We start from the raw sequence: 17,708 nt of genomic DNA, 5'->3' as shown, positions 1-17,708 counted from the left end.
AGTAATTTCCAACACATGGCAGCCGTCATGTGATATTTTGCAAACACCAGGCAGACAGGCTGGTTCCCTCCCCCACCACCACCACCCCCCCACAGGAACCCTCCCTCCCTTACTGTTAGCCTCTGCCCTTTTTTTTTCTGCGCTCGTCCTCTGCCTCTCGCGTTTGATTTCCCCATCTGTCTCTCATAGGCGCTTAACGTTATCTCTCCTTTTCAATCCCTGTCTTCACCTCCCTTTTTCCTATATGTCTTCCATCTTTCTAGATCTCTGTTTTCCCACATCTGCTTCACCCTTTCATCCCTGTCTGTTTTCCTACACAGTAACTGCATTGTATATCACTTTATCCATCCACGCCTTCATCCATCCATCCTTCCTCTCCCTCTCTGCCTCTCCGCGTAGTAAAAGATAACTGTCATGTAAAACACTTGGGCCTTTACTGTCTGTTGAAAATTGATTTTGCCCCTGAATACAGGGATACGATTCCCTTTAGCATTGGCTGCAGCAGAGAGACGGGTCCATGTAGCGTAAGGAGATATAACAGTGGAAAAGATAAAATCATCACTTGTGTGTGTATATCAGTGCTTATCACGGTGCCCTTCAAATGGGGTCGTGTTTATGGGGTTCATGTGAAGAGTCCATATGAACGCCCCCCTCTTGTGGTATTCATCACCTGGTAAGTTTAAAGTTTCTGAAAGCTCAGAGTTCACGAGTTTTGGCATGTTTGTTGACGTTGTCAGAAATGGCGGAGGCCACGCAAGTTAATTTTTCGGTGCATAATAAGTTAATATATTGTAATTTTATAATATGTCTGAAGAAAATGTTGATATTCCCAATGGCCTCATCCTTTTCCTCTGTCATTCTGCATTATGTTACCCACTTTCTAGCTTTCATGTTTGTGTCTAGAGATGGATTGGACGCATGAGTGATTTTAAATAGTGCTTGTATCATAAAGCGTTTGTGCATGTACAGCCTACATTGAGATTCCAATAGTGATTTTATTGTTAGTATTTTATTATATATGCTGCAGCAAGATTAATCCTCAGCCACACAACAATTAGATTCACAATATCACAAAGGAAAGACAGGTAAAGCTTGGGAGAATACAGCCATGTGTCGTCAGCAGTAGGATGTGTGTTGAGTGTTTAGTGTGTGACTCCTCCTCCGCTGGCGTTGAGTCTTGCCTGGGAAAACACCCAGATCCATTTGGGTTCACTTGGCCGCGTGTCAGCGTGGCATCAGAAATGAACCAAACTGTACACAGAAAGCAATTTCCAATAGGCTGGCTTCCATCAAATGGCCAAACAGAGCTCCCAAAAGGCTTACATCTGATTTATATTGCTCTATTTTTCCCCACAAAAAAGCAACATTTCTATCATTATTTTTGACATCATGTTGTTAATGGCGATGACAGGCCAGCTTTATATAAGTAAACAATGCTTTTCATAGAGTTTTCTAAATATGTTGAGCCCTGCTGTGGAAAAATGTCTGATGGCAATATGTTTCTAGTTCAGCTATTCCTATAATAATGGTAAGCTCTCACTCTCTTGTACATATCCTCATGTTTTCTTTACCTTTACCTCTCCCTGACCCACTTCTCTCCCTCCTCCACCCTCTTTCTGTATTTTTTTCCACCACCCATTCCCACTGCCTGTCTTTATTTTACAAGACCCTGTAGTTCAATTTTGCCTGGCAACAAGATGTGGCAGGAATCGGTTCGATTTGAGAGGACGCGGAACGGGCACTGTGAATCATTTTTATTGTTCCTTAACACTCTCTCTCTCTCTGCAACAGAGACTTTATTTCAACAGATGGGTAAAACAGACATTACTATAAATCTATTTTTTGAAAAAGAGTGAAGGACTTCTAATGTGAGGCACCACATATGTTTTATTGTCCACTGCGTGTGTGTAGTCGGAGGTGTTTTGCCGGTTTTGTGTGTTTAGTTTATGTATTTTTGTGCATATGTGCATGCGTGTGCGTGTTAATGTTTGTGCGATGGAACAGATGGCGTTCAGACCTTTGTGTGCGATTGAGAAATCTCCTTATGTCTCTGCTGGCTTGACAAAGTGTAAACACACGATGTTACGCTGAGAGAAAATACAGATATGGTGGGAAATGCTGAGGACTGTCAACACTGATCAGGAGCAGATCTGTTGGCAGTGCTCTAGTGCTGTATTGTACTATCACTCCTTCACTCTATACTGTACAATCACTCTCCTATTTATGATACTAGGGAAAGACAGTGTCACATTAGCTAAAATGAATACAAAGTACACTCGAAACAAAAACATTAAAGTTGCTCCATACGAAATCAAGAGCATTAATATAGCAGTAAACAACTGTTTGCTATGTAAAGATATAGAGGAGTAATGGCTACCTGAGCAGAGAATGAAGTCACTCTCCCTCTGTGTGTGTTGTAATCTGAGCTTCTCCGTGCTTTGTTGACACAACCGGGCTGGCAGTGCATGCATGTTAGTGCATGTTTGTGCATGTGAGCGAGCCTTACTAGCGGTTACACCTGATAACATCATCACGGAAGCGTAGCGCCCAACCTCTGGCACAGCCGTGCGGAGGCAATAGATATGTAATGTAATTTCGCCTTTAAACTTAATGATGAAGGGAAAAAACTAATTCTGGATTCTGCTGTTTCTCTGAATATATTCTTGAATTCTTGTGAGTTGTATTTTTATATTGTTAATTGTTATAACGTGTTTAAAATACAACAATTATGACACACTTGAGGTCCTTTTTTCTCATGAAACAAAAATCCCATTACAACTATATACAGTGACCTTTGACCCCAACATTCCTCCTGTAATCATTGGTCTCAAAGAGAAACTCCAACCTTGTTAGCGAGTCGTTTCGTTCAGATAACCAAAGTCCCAAATGTAGCATAATCCTACAATATGACTGGTGGTTGAGGTTAGTGGATCCCATTAGACTGCTCCACCAGCTGGCCGGTCAGGACAACATTAGGTGGTAAAAGTCTTTTTCCAGTAATATGCTGTGTGACCAATTACTTTGTCGATATCAGTACTGTCATGCCTACTTATAACAAAAATGCTGACTATCATTACAGTAAAGCCTCCTCAGTTAGTTTGAAAAATGGCAAAGCAGATCATTTCTAAATGAGTATAAAAGGAAAGAGAGGGCCCAGCAGGAGTGTTTGAGTCGTGATAGAGATGACATTTAGGAGGTAACTAGTTGAGCAAAGTGTTAATCCCATGGAGTGACTTGTAAAGAAATGATCTTAGCATTGAATGCATGATGAGTAACAGCTAATACGCTGATTTTGTGAACTCCTATCACTGGCAAGGAAAGGAAACTATTATCCCACTGTGCCCAAAGTCCCTGCATCATTTAATGTTGCTGGGAGACGAGGTGAAGCAGCAGCCACCAGTCAACGGTAACCTTCAGGATGAATGTGTGTTCGCCAGTGAGTGTGAGTGCAGACGGGAACAACATGGAGAAAATGAGAAAGAGAGAAGGGAAGAGAGGAGAGAAGTCCAAAGGGACACACTGATGGTGGTACTGCTCTCCTCTGCATCCTGCATCTGCTGGGGAGGGAAATAAATAAGATGCTGGAAATCTGATCTATGTGTGTGTGTGTGTGTGTGTGTGTGTGTGTGTGTGTGTGTGTGTGTGTGTGTGTGTGTGTGTGAGAGAGAGAGAGAGAGAGTTGTGTTGTTTTGCTTGCAATTTGTGCACGTCCGTCCTTGCAGCTGTGTGTCTGTGTATGTATTTGTGTGTTTCTAGGCTTGTGGTAGGGCGTTGCAACCATACATCTTCTTGACAAGCGGGTGGAGTTTGATGGGACATGCTCTGCATACTGCTCCATCTGGCTGCCGATGATTCTGTGTGTGTGTGTGTGTGTGTGTGTGTGTGTGTGTGTGTGTGTGTGTGTGTGTGTGTGTGTGTGTGTGTGTGTGTATGTGTGTGTGTGTGTGCATGGTCTAGAGGAGAGGGATGATGGAAAGAGAAGAGAGGTTACTACACTTGCATACCGATAGATTTCCCTTGTTTCTCCGCGTACTCCGTCTGAATCTCAATCGTCCCCACCTGTCCCTCAACCGTGCTCTTTTTTTTTAACACATCCGTCCTCTCGTTCATTCTCTCCACCTTTATCTCTCTCTTGTGTGTGTGTGTGTGTGTGTGTGTGTTCCCTGCTCCCTCTCTCTCCACATCTGTACCCAGCACACACAGCAATCACCACAAGCCACTATATCGCACCATCTCTGTATCGCTTCATCTATTCCATTACCTATCTGTCCCGCTCCCTCTCTTCACACATTATTGTGTGCTACGTATGTGTGTGTATGTGTGTGTGTGTGTGTTTTGGTATAACACACCATTTTGCACAGACATTGGCACGTCGTGGACATTAGTGCTCAATTCACAGGCTTCCTGTGGCTTCACGGTTTTCACTTCAACACTTACATATCAACGTGTGCACTGACGGTATTACAGTATGCCTGTCTAGATTACATGTTTGCCTGTGTGTTTGTGCAGGGTTATAAGTGGGTCAGTCTATATGCATTTTTCCATTTAAGTCCATAATGATGATATCTTATGTCTGACTAATACAATCTTGTGCTCACACAGGCGCCGGCGCACCGTAAATTGTTTATGTCACAGCCGCCAACTCTCGAAAAATTCACCCAGCGTGATTGAAATCCATTGTCGTTTTGAAGAATGGGATTTGCCTGTGTGAAGTACTCTCGAGTGGCATATTACTGCCACTGTTATCACATCATTTTCCGGGTCTCCAACTGTACGATCACAAAGCACACATACACTCGCACGCGAACACACACGCACACACGCAGCGGCAATTCTAGCTCATGAAGTGTGTAATGGAGATTGTTTGACTCAGTCTCCTGATGATATACTTTGAAGTCGCTGTATGAATAATCTAAAATATCAAGGTTAGGCGATGTTGTCCCCACTTCGCAAGGTGATCTGAATACGAAATGACCGCACTGCTTTGTGTGCGATGATGAAATGTATGAGGTCTTGATATAACATTGTATTTTTGCCTGGAGTTGTGGGTTAACAAAGTCCTCTTTGCAACATATCGAACTGTTTCTCAGGGGCCGCGTTCCTTCTAGATATCCTTCATTGCAGCAACCTTGTTTCAGGCGAGTGATGTAACTTGCATGTAACCTTAGAAAAGGTGTGTATCACAAGTCAGCGGGGCGATAAAATCTCCTTTCTTTGAGCTCGGCTGAAAGAGGGTATGCGAGCGAGAAGGAGAGAAGCGAAGAAAGAAAGAAAGAAAGAGATTTTGCAAACATTGAGGATCACGTAATCGCGGACGATGCAAACGGGTGATGTAAGTGTGAAGACATCCTCGTGAGTGGCAGGTGGTTTGTCCAGGGTTCTGCCTCATTTTCTAGGATCGGTCTGTGAATCAGAGGGATGGATTGTAAAGAGATTAAAGAAGTTACAAACAAGAGCAATTCAACTTTTGATTTTATTATTTCAGCAGGGAGACTTTGAGAGAGATCTGAGGGTGGTTAGCGTACTCAAATTCAAAGAGTACAGTAAAGTTTAAAAAAAGTGGAGGGATCACAAGATGATTAACAGAAAACACATCAATTACTTTTTTTTGGTTGACTTTTCTCAAAGCTTTTTTTTCTTGTGAAATGCGGAGAACTTTTACATTTTCAGTCATCTAAAACCTGTTAAACTGAAACAAACAAAGAAAAGAGCATCACTCTTTAATTGAACTGCTGACAGCTCAAAGACATCTATGATAACGCAAATTGGCTATAAAGGGTTAAAAGGCCTAAAATAACAGGGGTTAAAATCAGTGGGCAACCTCCAGGTCTGAAAAGTTAAGCCAATGCTGAAGTGCCTTAAACTTGCATTCTTTCTAGCAACCAGCAGGGGGCGACTCCTCTGGTTGCAAAAAGAAGTCTGATTGTATAGAAGTCTATGAGAAAATGAACCTACTTCTCACTTGATTTATTACCTCAGTAAACATTGTAAACATGAGTTTATGATCTCAATCGCTAGTTTCAAGTCTTCTTCAAAACAGCATGATGTTCATTTAGTAAATTATGGTCCCATTTAGAGTCAAATAGACCATAAAGCGGGGGATGCTTTAGGGCGTGGCTACCTTGTGATTGACAGGTCGCTACCACGGCGTCGTCTGGTCTGGGAGTTGTCCGTGTTTACGTCTTAAAACTTTAACCCTTTCACAGTGTGTTTTCAGTTCATTAAAAGTTAATTATAACCTTTTTGGTTGCCTAAAAATGTCTCATTCAGCATACAGTTGTGCTCAGCTCCACCCTCTCGTGTCACTTCTGGTTGCAAAAAAACAAGATGGCAACAGCCAAAATGCCGAACTTGAGGCTTCAGAATTGCAGTCCACAAACCAATAAGAGATGTTACGGTAACTACGTCCACTTCTTATATGGTTTATACCAAAGGATTTCTCACTACACAGCCTTGTAACAGCACCTCTGCTATCAGTGTAATCTTGACTTCATGTAGACAAAACAAATACAACCTCATCCCTCCTGGGAGCTCATAACTCACATATCAGTGTAATTACCTCTGACACATACAAGTTGATAGCTGGGTAACAATATACCAAATACACTTAATGAGGCATCACTACATCCCTGATATCCTCATGGGTTTGAGCCTCATTCAGGCCACCCCTACTGCAAATATTTGCACTAAGAGCTCCTTTTACGATGCTCTGGGTAAAACCACGCAGCAAGTGGCTGTTGTGGGACATTAATCACTGTCATCCATAAGCATGATCATCAATAGGTTTGGCACCTCCGCCTGCACGGTGTGCACGAGTGAATCAACACACATCTGAGAGGCTCTTCTGTTCTTTTATGGCTAATTGCAGCCTCTTCAGCAGCCGTCCTCGTCCTCTTCAATCCATTAATTCCTGGACAACAGCACTTCTGAGAAGTCGTAAAGTGAGTTAGGCAAAGTCAAAGCACTCATCGCCCCTTTCCATTAAAGCTCCGCACATCAATACCTGTCCAGTGCTGGAATACCATCCGTCGGCCGGCCACAGATCTACCTACAAAATGCAAGTGGCGAGGCTAATAAATGAACAATAGATGTGCATTAAGTTCAGCCATTAACTTTTAACACATGTATGAGGCTGGAGGAGACGCCCGACTTTGTTTTCAAGGTTGTTTAAGGTTACAGGTGGTGCATTTTGAATTGAATTATGCATGAGTTAGCGAGCACTTGCTATTGTTCAGCCTCGCTCCATTGCTTTAATAAAATGAGGGCTTGTCCGACAGTTGTCTGCACATACGAATGCCGTATTTGCTCCTGAAAATGGATAGCACACACTTGCATGGTGTGGGCTGTTTTCAACAATGTGCTTCAGTTGTATTTTTATTTTTCCCAAAGACTTGGTAAATTGCACTTGGAGGGAGTATTGCTATTGATTCAAGTGGCATAGTGAGTTCAGAGTGAACGGTTGGGTGCAGCCCTTGTTGGTTAGCGTGAAGCAATCGATTTTATTCTGCTTATATGCTTTGCGGTGCTCTCAATCAAATCAGAAACAGGGAAGATGCTGTTTTTAAATTACAAAAGTGTGTGTGTGTGTATGTGTGTGTGAGAGAGAGAGCATGTTATAGCCTGGATGCATGCATGTCTTTGCTGTGTACATGGATTTCACACTAACTCATTCCTTATCTTTCATCTTCTTCCCCCTGAGGGACTGCAGAGTTTCAGATGCTTTCAGGGTTTATGTTTCTCTCATCTCCACCCGACTACTGCCGTCCAATCATAACACTGACCCAGGTGTTAATCCCCAATTACAAGCCTGTAACCAAACTCATCCTTTCATAACGCCGCAGGGCCGGCAGCGCCATGCAGGAGGTCAGGGGGATCTTGAGTCCAGACTTTTGTGCGGTTTTTTTCCCTCTTTATGTATTTTACCTCCCGTTGACTTTTCAAGTTTTTATTGTGAACAAATGTTGAATGTTAGGAAAAGTAGTCCTGATCCTTTTAAATGAGTATTATCCCAAAGAATAATGCTCCAGCCTTCTTAAACCATCCTGGGGGTCAGTATCTGATTTCAGATTGCATGTAAGTCATTTACAGTATTATCCATCCCCTTATCTAGTCACAAAGATTAAGGTAATTATAAGATGATTTGGACCCTACGTGTAATTTGACGTCTTACCATCAAGTAGTAATGGATCAAGTGACCTGGGCCAAAAATGACCACACAATTAGAAAAGCCAATATACAGAACTATATGGAAAGCATGAGCTCAATGCACTTTTAAGTACAACCATGTGTGATACGGTAACTTCTTTCTACTTAACTCGGGCTCATTATACATGTAAGGTCTTTGTGTTTGACTGGAGGATGATGAATTACCTTGGGTCCTGTCACCCGGCCGTCTCTTTTTAATGACCTTGTATTTTCATAGATCATATTTTAGGCAGGCATACAGGATATGATAGCTGGCAGCCAGAGGTAAGACTATATGTTTCCACTAGCGATTCTGCTAGATCCCGAGTTTATAAAATAAATAGTCAGAACCAGACGTTTTTTACTGTGGTGAAATTAGAGTAGTAAACCTTTCTCAGTCTGGCCAGGTCGGGGAGGATGGAGAGAAACGGTGTGTGTGTGTGTGTGTGTGTGTGTGTGTGCAGCCCAGTGAATAGACAGTTAAAGGTTTAGACAGTCGCTCTCTTCTCTTCTCTTCTCTTCACATTGACTCTTCGTTCACTTTCCTAATCACTCAGCTTTTTTCCATAATCCCTATCATTCTGCTCTCTGCAATAGTCCTCTTTTCTTCTCCGCATTTCACTCCAGTCCTCCTTTGCCAAGCTAAAACTTGCTTTATAGTTTGAGTCAATGCTTAACTTTCATTAATAATTTCATTTTTACTTATAAATGAATAACATTTTGAGTCAAAACCTTAAGATTTGTGAGATTCAACCCAAACTGAATCCATCTAGGCCTGTAATTATCGAGTTATCGTACGATATATGGACATGATTGATCATTTTTGCTGTCCTCGATATTTCCCGTTATGTTTACATACGTGTTTCTTTACACAAGAGTGTCACCAACATTTTAGTCAACATGATGGCAGAATAAACAGCAGGGTTTTCCCGACCATTATGAGACTTGGCCATTGCGTAGAAATTGCAAATTTTTGTTAACAGAGTCCAAGAAACTATTTTATTTATTGTTTTGGTTGTTTTTTTCTTTATTTTGGATATTTTAATATTTTTTCACATTCCAATGTTTGAATATTCTTAGGAATTAAAGGTTCACTGCTCTTTGAAAGGGTGTACTTGCATTATTATGCTATTATATTATCATTATATCAGTGGCATAACATGGTCTTATATCCCAATTATTTCTGGGACAAAATATCGTCCAACAAAAGTAGTTATCGTGACAGGCCTAGATGTATCCCAGTAACCCTACAAGGTTTTAGGCTTGAAGTCTGTTGTGTTCTGGTTCTTGATCTTGGTCTGCATCTAAAAGGTCTCCCAGTTTCTGTGCCAGTGTGCTGGGAGACTAATGAATCCAACCTTCCCAGTGACTCTATCAGTCGACCCCTCCTAGAACGGCTCCAGAGGCCTGCATGGCTACTGAGGGACAGCCATCTGTGGTTAGTAGGCAGATGTGTAACCTCTGTCTGGGGATGTGATGATTCTTTGCTCTTCTTTTCCTGTCCTCTGACAGTGTCTGACTTGGGATCTTTTTTCCTTTGAGGATCTTTGGAAGCTCCAGGAGACCATTTAACAACAAGGGGATACCTTGATATACCAGCATATTGCTGCCTGTATACGTCAGCGAGGAGCTCTAGGAATAGCAGCGTCAGTCAGTGAGTTAGTTCAAATCATTTCAGTGTGATTGGACACAAGGAGCAGTGTAGCCTCCGGGAGCTGGTGTGGCTTTTAGACTCTTGCTTGATTCTTGGAAAACTGTTTAAAGAGATGAATCTTCACTTTCTTGAATGTCACAGTTCTTCTCTGTAAACCTTTAAAGCTTACGGAGGCCAATCATTACTGCTCCTGAACATGTCGCTGGTCAGGAAGCTTTACATTTATATCTTGTATATATTTATTGTGATTGTTTCATTCATTTCCATCACGTCCCCTCTTGCGTATTTTGAAAAGGAGCGCTCTCTGTTTAGAATTTCAGTGACATCTCCATCTCTCACATGCTCCTCTCGCCTGCTAAAGCCGAGCTAGCGTGACTAAAATACTTAGTCACAGTGCACCTCGGCAGCAGTGAGCCAGAGCGCTACTGAGGCTCGGGCCTATAGCTAACAGGCTTAGGCTATCCTGTCTCTCTCACACCAGTATTTCTCTTTCATTTCACCTAAACTTAACTCTATGGATCCAAACAGTCGGCACAGAGGAACTCTAACAGTTATACAGCCTGTAGTGTATAAACTTTATACACAAATACTGAGGGGAAAATATGCAAATAAAAATACGCAAACACACTCTTGAGTCTTGAGAAAACTGTGTAACATGGACCACCCTGTTTCTGGAACATGCATGTTTGTGTCTGAGTCAAAGCACATGCATCCACTCCATGATTACAGCTATATGTTCCCAATGTCACCGATAGTACTTTTGTTTCTCTTGCAGCTCCTCCCTTCCCTCCTCTCTGTGTCACTCTCTTTTTACAACCTCCCTTTCACAATGTGCCACAGAGACGCCTGATAACAGTCTGTTGACTCTGTGTTACTGCTATTGCTGAGGGAAGTCGTGTATCTCATCCTGCACAATACGGGCTCAGCCCTCAATGCCAGTGCAGGACTCTGATAATGTCTTGTTGTTACATTTGATACGGTCACTTATCTGCTGAGCACAAAGCAACTGAATTAGGTGAAAGTAGACATGTCATCAAAGAAAAATGTTGTGTTTTTGATTCATGTTTTATCTTGGAATTTTTTTTCCGGCTTGTTTTTAGGTATCTGTTGTAATTTTCAAGTGTGGGGTCATTCTTGTCACAAGTATCACAGACTGTCAAAGGTGAAAGACAAATTAAGAACTTTTGATTTGTGTGTATTTTTGCCATCTTAATTCAGTTCATTGACTAGTTAAGGGCTGCAACTAACGATTATTTTCATTTTCGATTAATCTGTCGATTATTTCCTCGATTAATCGATTAGTTGTGTGGTCTATAAAATGGTAGAAAATATCGTTCAGTGTTTCCCAAAGCCTAAGATGACGTCCTCAAATGTCTTGTTTTGTCCACAACTCAACTAAACTCAGTTTACTGTTAAAGAGGAGTAAAGAAACCAGAAAATATTCACTTTTAAGAAGCTGGAATCAGAGTGTTTTGACTTTTCTTTTTTTTTTTTTTTTAAATGATATCATAAAATCATTAAATTATATCAAACAGATAAATCGATTATCAAAATAGCTGGCGATTAATTTAATTGTTGACAACTAATCGATTAAATCGATTCATTGTTGCAGCTCTAGACCAGTTGTTTTTCTGCCGTGTTTCAGTCTTGACCAGATGTGAATATAGTATCCAGAGGTTTAAGTTGTGTATGTGTGTGTGTGTGTGTGTGTAATGAGCGCCTTAGTCGTTGGCAGGGGAGGGGGGGTACACTGTTTCGCCGTTCTGTAAAGCGGGCATGCAGGATGGCACAGATGGTGGTGGAATGAGACCCGCGCTCGCTGCAGATTTACGCTCCTCTCTCGGGCGTCTGTCTGTGTGTCTGTGAGTCTCTACTCTCCCCTCTCTCATTCCTCAACTGACAGTCTGAGCATCTGCATCAGTGTCATCGTGGCCCCGACACATGATGTGGTGGTGAGCAGTCTATTTCCAGAACTACTCTAGTCTGGTGCACCTCATGGGCGCTTTTGTTATCAAATTAAATCCTGCTGGTGTTTATGTGCAAATTATGATTTAGTTCCTTTGTGGAGAGTGTTGCCCTGAGCTGTTGTTCACTTCCTGTGTTAAGTCAGCAGCGTGTTATTTTTGGTATGTTATTATAATCTTTCGCTTTGTCTCCCTTCAGACCGCACTGGGAAGCGCTCCACCATGCCCGACTCACCTGCGGACGTCAAGACACAGTCCAGGTTGACCCCTCCTACCATGCCACCTCCACCCAGCACGCAAGGAGCACCTCGTAACAGCTCCTACACCCCCACCACATGTGAGTAAAGTCAGGTTTATAGATCTGTGTTAAGGGGTTGTGGTGTAGCGACGGAGGAACACATCACCTAATCTAACAACAGTTACTGTACATATATGTTGTTACATATTTGACATTTTAACAGTTATGCTGTCTCCTACTAGTTTTCAATGTACCGTATTATTGCCAATACTGACTTTATTAAGTGGCTCTGGTATTGGTCATGGCCGTAACCGATCCTCATTAAATACAGTTTCCTTGTAAATGTCATCATAAAGTTCATTGTGTCCAGTATCAGTTACATCGTAGTAACAGCATCCCCAGCCTCATGTTCAGAGTTCCATGTAGAATACACATTTTAAATTTGGGAAAAGAGAGCATTGTGGGTTGTGGTATCGCAATCGGTATCTGGAGAGGAATAGTTGTGTTATTGCATCCCTATGTAGGCTACAATACTTTGGTGGTTGTATCAACAGATGCAGATTTTTGAGGTAGGAGCTCTTCCTGGACTCAAAAAGAGTTTATGTGAGGTGCTCTTTGTATAAAGATACATGTAGACACAAAAATCACAAGAAAACTCTCTTTTTAAACATGCCTTTATTATAATGGCATAGTCATGTCAGACCTAAAAACAAACTCCGGCGCGTTTCGGCATCAAACCTTCGTCAGGGAGTCAAAAACAAAAACCAAAGTCAAAAACTGATGACGGGATGGCTGCACATCAGACCGCAGAAGTATAATTCCACCTTAAGTCACCCATGGAAAATAAACACAGCAACACCCTGAAACAGAACTGATCGGAGATAGGAGGCTATGCATGTGCTCACACATGGGAAGGCAGTCGCAACATCCATATGTAAAACCCCCAAATCAAAAATTTTAAAAGCCATCAGCATCGTAAAACCTTTTTAACAAGTTGCATTGAGCCTTCCCAAATTGCAGTCGTTCCAAACAACTCCCCCCAACAAGTTCATTAACGCCCACGCTTACAAACCCTTGGAGCGTTGCCACGACGTGCACATAGCCTCTGACGAGTGACAAATTACACCCTAGTATTCACTTAGAAGTGCATACTTAACCACTTGCATGAAGAGCACTAGAATCAAAGAATCAAAGGCCTTGTGGTTCAAAAATGCTCCGAGCACTCAAGTCTGCGTTAGTGGTGCTGGTTCTCTGCAACAGAGGCATTATTTTGTTCTCTTTCAATCACTTATTCTACCCTTTTTTCATCTCTGGTATTTACTTTCTCCCTCTCTCTTTGTATCTGTCTGTTGCAAACGCTCACACTCCACAATTAACATCGGGGCTTCCGTGCGATGAGGGAGGAAAGGCCCGGCTCTCTCATTACGCATGCCGAAGGTTTTAACAAAGCAGTATGCTTTGATTTCCACCCGACGTAATTGTTACCAGATGCAGTTTGAGTATCTCGTCTCTCTTTACAGTGGCGGCTTTGGACGGCAGCCAGAGGGGGAGTGAGTGGATTGCTAGTCAAAACCTAATCTCATTAGAGAGAAAGCTTTATGCCGCCTTGTATCTCTTTGTACACCAACTCCCCCAACACACACACACACACACACTGCTCCCGTGCTCTGGCGCGACGGGGGGTCACACACTGTCCCTGCTTGTTTAGACTGCAGCGAGGGAGGGAGGGAGGAAGGGAGGGATTGAGGTTGGGAGGGAAAGGGAGAAGGAGGTGCAGAGAGGCAGTCTCCAAATGCAGAAATATGTTTTTTATGAGAGGATGCCGCAAAGGATCAAACGAGCCGCCATGATTGGAAACAAATGTTGAGGATTGTGAATGTTTTCAGGGGAATGTAAATCATTCCAAATCAGCGGTTTGGTCTCAGTGAAGCTGACGTATGTTGTTTCCTCTGTTGGTGTTTGTTAAAGGCACAGTCAGGGTTATTTTTGGTGATTTGCATATAGCAAGAGCGAATGTTATTTTTGCACAATGGAATGCATCTCTTAACTCTATTCTTTATGTTGTTGTTTCACACAGTAACCAATGGCAGCAGCCACTCTCCCACAGCGCTCAACGGTGCTCCGTCTCCTCCAAACGGCTACAGCAACGGCCCCAGCTCCTCCTCCTCCTCCTCGCTGGCCAACCAGCAACTGCCGCCGGCCTGCGGCGCCCGGCAGCTCAGCAAGCTCAAGCGCTTCCTCACAACTCTGCAGCAGTTTGGCAACGACATCTCACCTGAGATCGGCGAGCGGGTCCGCACGTTAGTGCTGGGACTAGTGGTGAGTAGCCTCTGTGTGTGTGTGTGTGTGTGTGTGTGTGTGAGCTTTAGTTCAAAGGGAATAAGTGAATCCATTGGAAGGTTATTTGAGAATAACCCTTAGCATTTGTTCAGCATGCCTGATGGAATGAGTTTACTGAATCAAACTGTTTAAATAGTGTCAGGTGAGTTGTCAGAGATGAAAACTTAAAATACTTTGAAATACTTAACGCTAATTATAAAAACCTCAGGGGTATTTCTGTAAGGCTTTTTTATTTTTTTATGTCAGAAACCTCATCCGGTCCTTCAGGCATAAGTTTAAAATAAGCCTCTGCCTCCAGGATTGATACAATGCCTGACAAAACAAAGGCAGTGTGTTGTCCTCTGGGACAAAGAATATAATCAGACAAGGAGACTACCTACCGTCTTCATGCATCTGATCCAATTTGGATTTTATGACATTACACTTATTTAAATTCAAATACAACACGCAACAAACCAAAGATTAGATTTGTTATTTTAAAGAGGACCTATTATGCTTATTTTCAAGTGCCTACTTGTATTTTAGGTTTCTAGTAGAACATGTTTACATGCTTTATTGTTCAAAAAACGCTTTACTTTTCTCATACCGGCTGTGCTTCAGCACTTCTTTTCACCCTCTGTCTGAAACACTCTGTTCGAGCTCCTCCCCCCTTCCCCTCCCGAAAAGCACAGTCTACTCTGATTGGTCAGCTGGCCCACTCTGTTGTGAATGGTCAACCAAACCAAACTCTTCGGACTCTGCTCCAGCTCCGCTCTAATTAACTTTGTTTGACGGCGTGCCAAACTAACCTCTAGGGAAAAAAAGTGTTACTTGATGACCTCACCACATAACGGAAGAAGAGGCGGGACTTCAATCATAGCGTATAACTCCCTTTGGCGTGGACTTTGGGCTTTATAACTTTGCAGAAAAGACGACATAACATACTAAAGGAAAGTGAAAAAGCACAAAAGCACAATAGGTCCTCTTTAACATCAAACTAATGTTATCACCTAGGATTTGCAGGTGTCTGAAAACATGATGCACTATTAAAAACGTATTTCTTTATTTAGCTAATAAAAAAAGATGATTATAGCTTTAAGAGGATGCAATTAAAGCATTGCTGATAATCACACTTCTAACCCATAAAATGTGTTGATATTCAAAACCTAAATTAGAACTTTACTAATAACACAGTACATAAACAACATGCATGCAAAGAATGAAAACAAAAACAAGACAGTGTTTTCTTCACCAGAGATTAAACTGCGAGATACAAATCAAGCGTGTAAACATCAAACTGCATTTATCCAGCAAAGATTTGATAAGACAGATGTGTTTCTCCGGCTTAGCTGACATGGTTACACGGATGCAATATAAAATACATGTGCAAATCTAAAGATTTACCGCACGTCTGTGTGATCTGAGAAGATTTGACTTAACGAGCAGGGGAATACAGAAATAGTGATTGAATGCTGTGCAGAGAGGAGGAGGAGGAGGAGGAGGAGGAGGAGGAGATGGAGGAAGGACTTTTTTTAATTAGCCACACAGAGCATAGCCTTCTTTTTGGCTTCACTATGTTTATTATTCTCACCGTCTGCATATGCACGTGCCTCTCCTGTGTCGTTTTGGCTTGCATACCCCCCCTCCCTCCATTTCTCTCTCTCTCTCTCTTTCCCCCTCTTCCTCTCTCTGTCCCTCCCCTTGCCTTATTGAAAAGAGTGACACCGTTAATTAGCTAGTTGTGTGCCGGGGAGAGGGAGACTCGGGAGGTTTCACTAGCTGTCAAGAACAGCCCCTACGCAATCTGGGCGAACAGATGTAAGGCTGAATGTAACAAAATTCAGGTCTGGGAAATAACACCGAGAGTGTAGGGAGGAAAAATAATATCTGCTGCTTTTTTTCTTTATCTCCGTCTCGCTTGATTCTTTTTTTTCCTTGTTTGTATTTTTGCTTATTATAGAGCAGATACGTCTCCTTTGTGCATCCTCACCTCCATCTCCTCTCTTTTTCACTCTTTCTCTCCGCTCTGCATCGTGGGAATAGTTCATGTTGAAAATCTAAAATAGTGTCACCGCTGTCTTGTCAGCCATTAATGTGAGTTACAGGCAACCACAGAAGGAGAGACTTTGTTCTGGTGTTGACAAACTGAAATGTATAACACACTTTGGGCCCCCCCACTGCTCCAAAACACACAAATACCCTCTCTCACCAAATATACTACACCCTCCTTGTCCTCATGTTCCTGGTCCATAATGTATTTTGGTCAGCTTGGTTTTATCTGGTTTCTGAAAAGAGCCAGACAGTTTTTGGGTTGGCACTGATGGAGAGAGGTAGCACAGGCGTGGAGCGTTGTGGCACACGTGTGTTGGGGCTCATGTACTGTGTTGATAAGGACGGGGGGTGTCATGCATGTAGACGTATAGACAACAGAAAGCATGTGTCCAAGTGATGGAAACAAAGAAAAAAGATCACGTCCCCTGTGATGATACTAGGAGGCTGTATTTCAATCAAAGAAGCTCTGTTTCCCAATATCCTGTGCAAAACTGCAATAAATGTATAATTTTATTGGTCATAAATTAGGGAATACACACCAAAAATTAGCATTCATGTCACAGTTGTCTTCAAAATATACAATTTGTCACTTTCTATTCATAATAACAGACAAGCAAGCCTGAGCTGATGTGAAAATAGCCTGAAAGAACAGCAAGTATTCAAACAATTCACCTAAATGTTTAGATAAATACGGAGATGATTGTTTTTTAAATGAGCCAATAACTCCTGTTCAAAAAGAGCATATTTGATAAAAAAAAATGAAGCACATTTCTTTCTCATGCAGCATATTTGTGTGTATTTGTTTTGTTAATTGAAGGAGATGTGTGTCTTTGTTTTCTGTGGCTCTCTTCACCGCGGCCTGCCCATATGCTTCCTATTACAAAAACCCGAAACATTCACTCCAGGCCGGGTTATAGCTTAGCTTCCAATAAGTAATATTATCACTTAATGCTTTCCACATGCATTCATGTGCTTTCTCTCTGTGTCTCTCCTCCAGAATTCCACGCTAACCATCGAAGAATTTCACTCCAAGCTCCAAGAAGCCACCAACTTCCCTCTGCGACCTTTTGTCATCCCTTTTCTGAAGGTAAGTATTTAAATATGCAATCACTACAGAAGGCCTGCTTGCCTGACTGATCGGCCAAATCTGGAAAACATTTAGCCAGCCCAGATCCAGATGTGCATACTTATGTTCATGATATTTATCCCTCTTGTATCTACCCCTAACCCCTTTTTTCTTTCTTCCCTCTCACTGAGTTTCTCTGCAATCTCACGAAATACCGCCGCTCTCATTGTG

At 42.2% G+C, this 17,708-nt stretch overlaps 1 protein-coding gene across 5 annotated transcripts in view; it reads left to right on the top strand.

Annotated features, from left to right (window-relative positions):
• runx1t1 (RUNX1 partner transcriptional co-repressor 1) overlaps positions 1–17,708 on the top strand; it is a 67,496-nt gene that overhangs the window by 29,320 nt on the left and 20,468 nt on the right. For all 5 annotated transcript variants that reach the window (XM_074613134.1, XM_074613136.1, XM_074613133.1 and 2 more), the window contains 3 exons: positions 12,002–12,139; positions 14,118–14,359; positions 17,409–17,498. In XM_074613134.1, the coding sequence (XP_074469235.1) occupies positions 12,002–12,139; positions 14,118–14,359; positions 17,409–17,498 (470 nt within the window). The remainder of the gene's footprint in view (positions 1–12,001; positions 12,140–14,117; positions 14,360–17,408; positions 17,499–17,708) is intronic.

This window comes from Sebastes fasciatus, chromosome 17 (assembly GCF_043250625.1).
Source record: "Sebastes fasciatus isolate fSebFas1 chromosome 17, fSebFas1.pri, whole genome shotgun sequence".
NCBI lineage: Eukaryota > Metazoa > Chordata > Actinopteri > Perciformes > Sebastidae > Sebastes > Sebastes fasciatus.
Note: the sequence above shows the minus strand (reverse complement) of the source record. Positions and strands in the feature narration are given on the sequence as shown.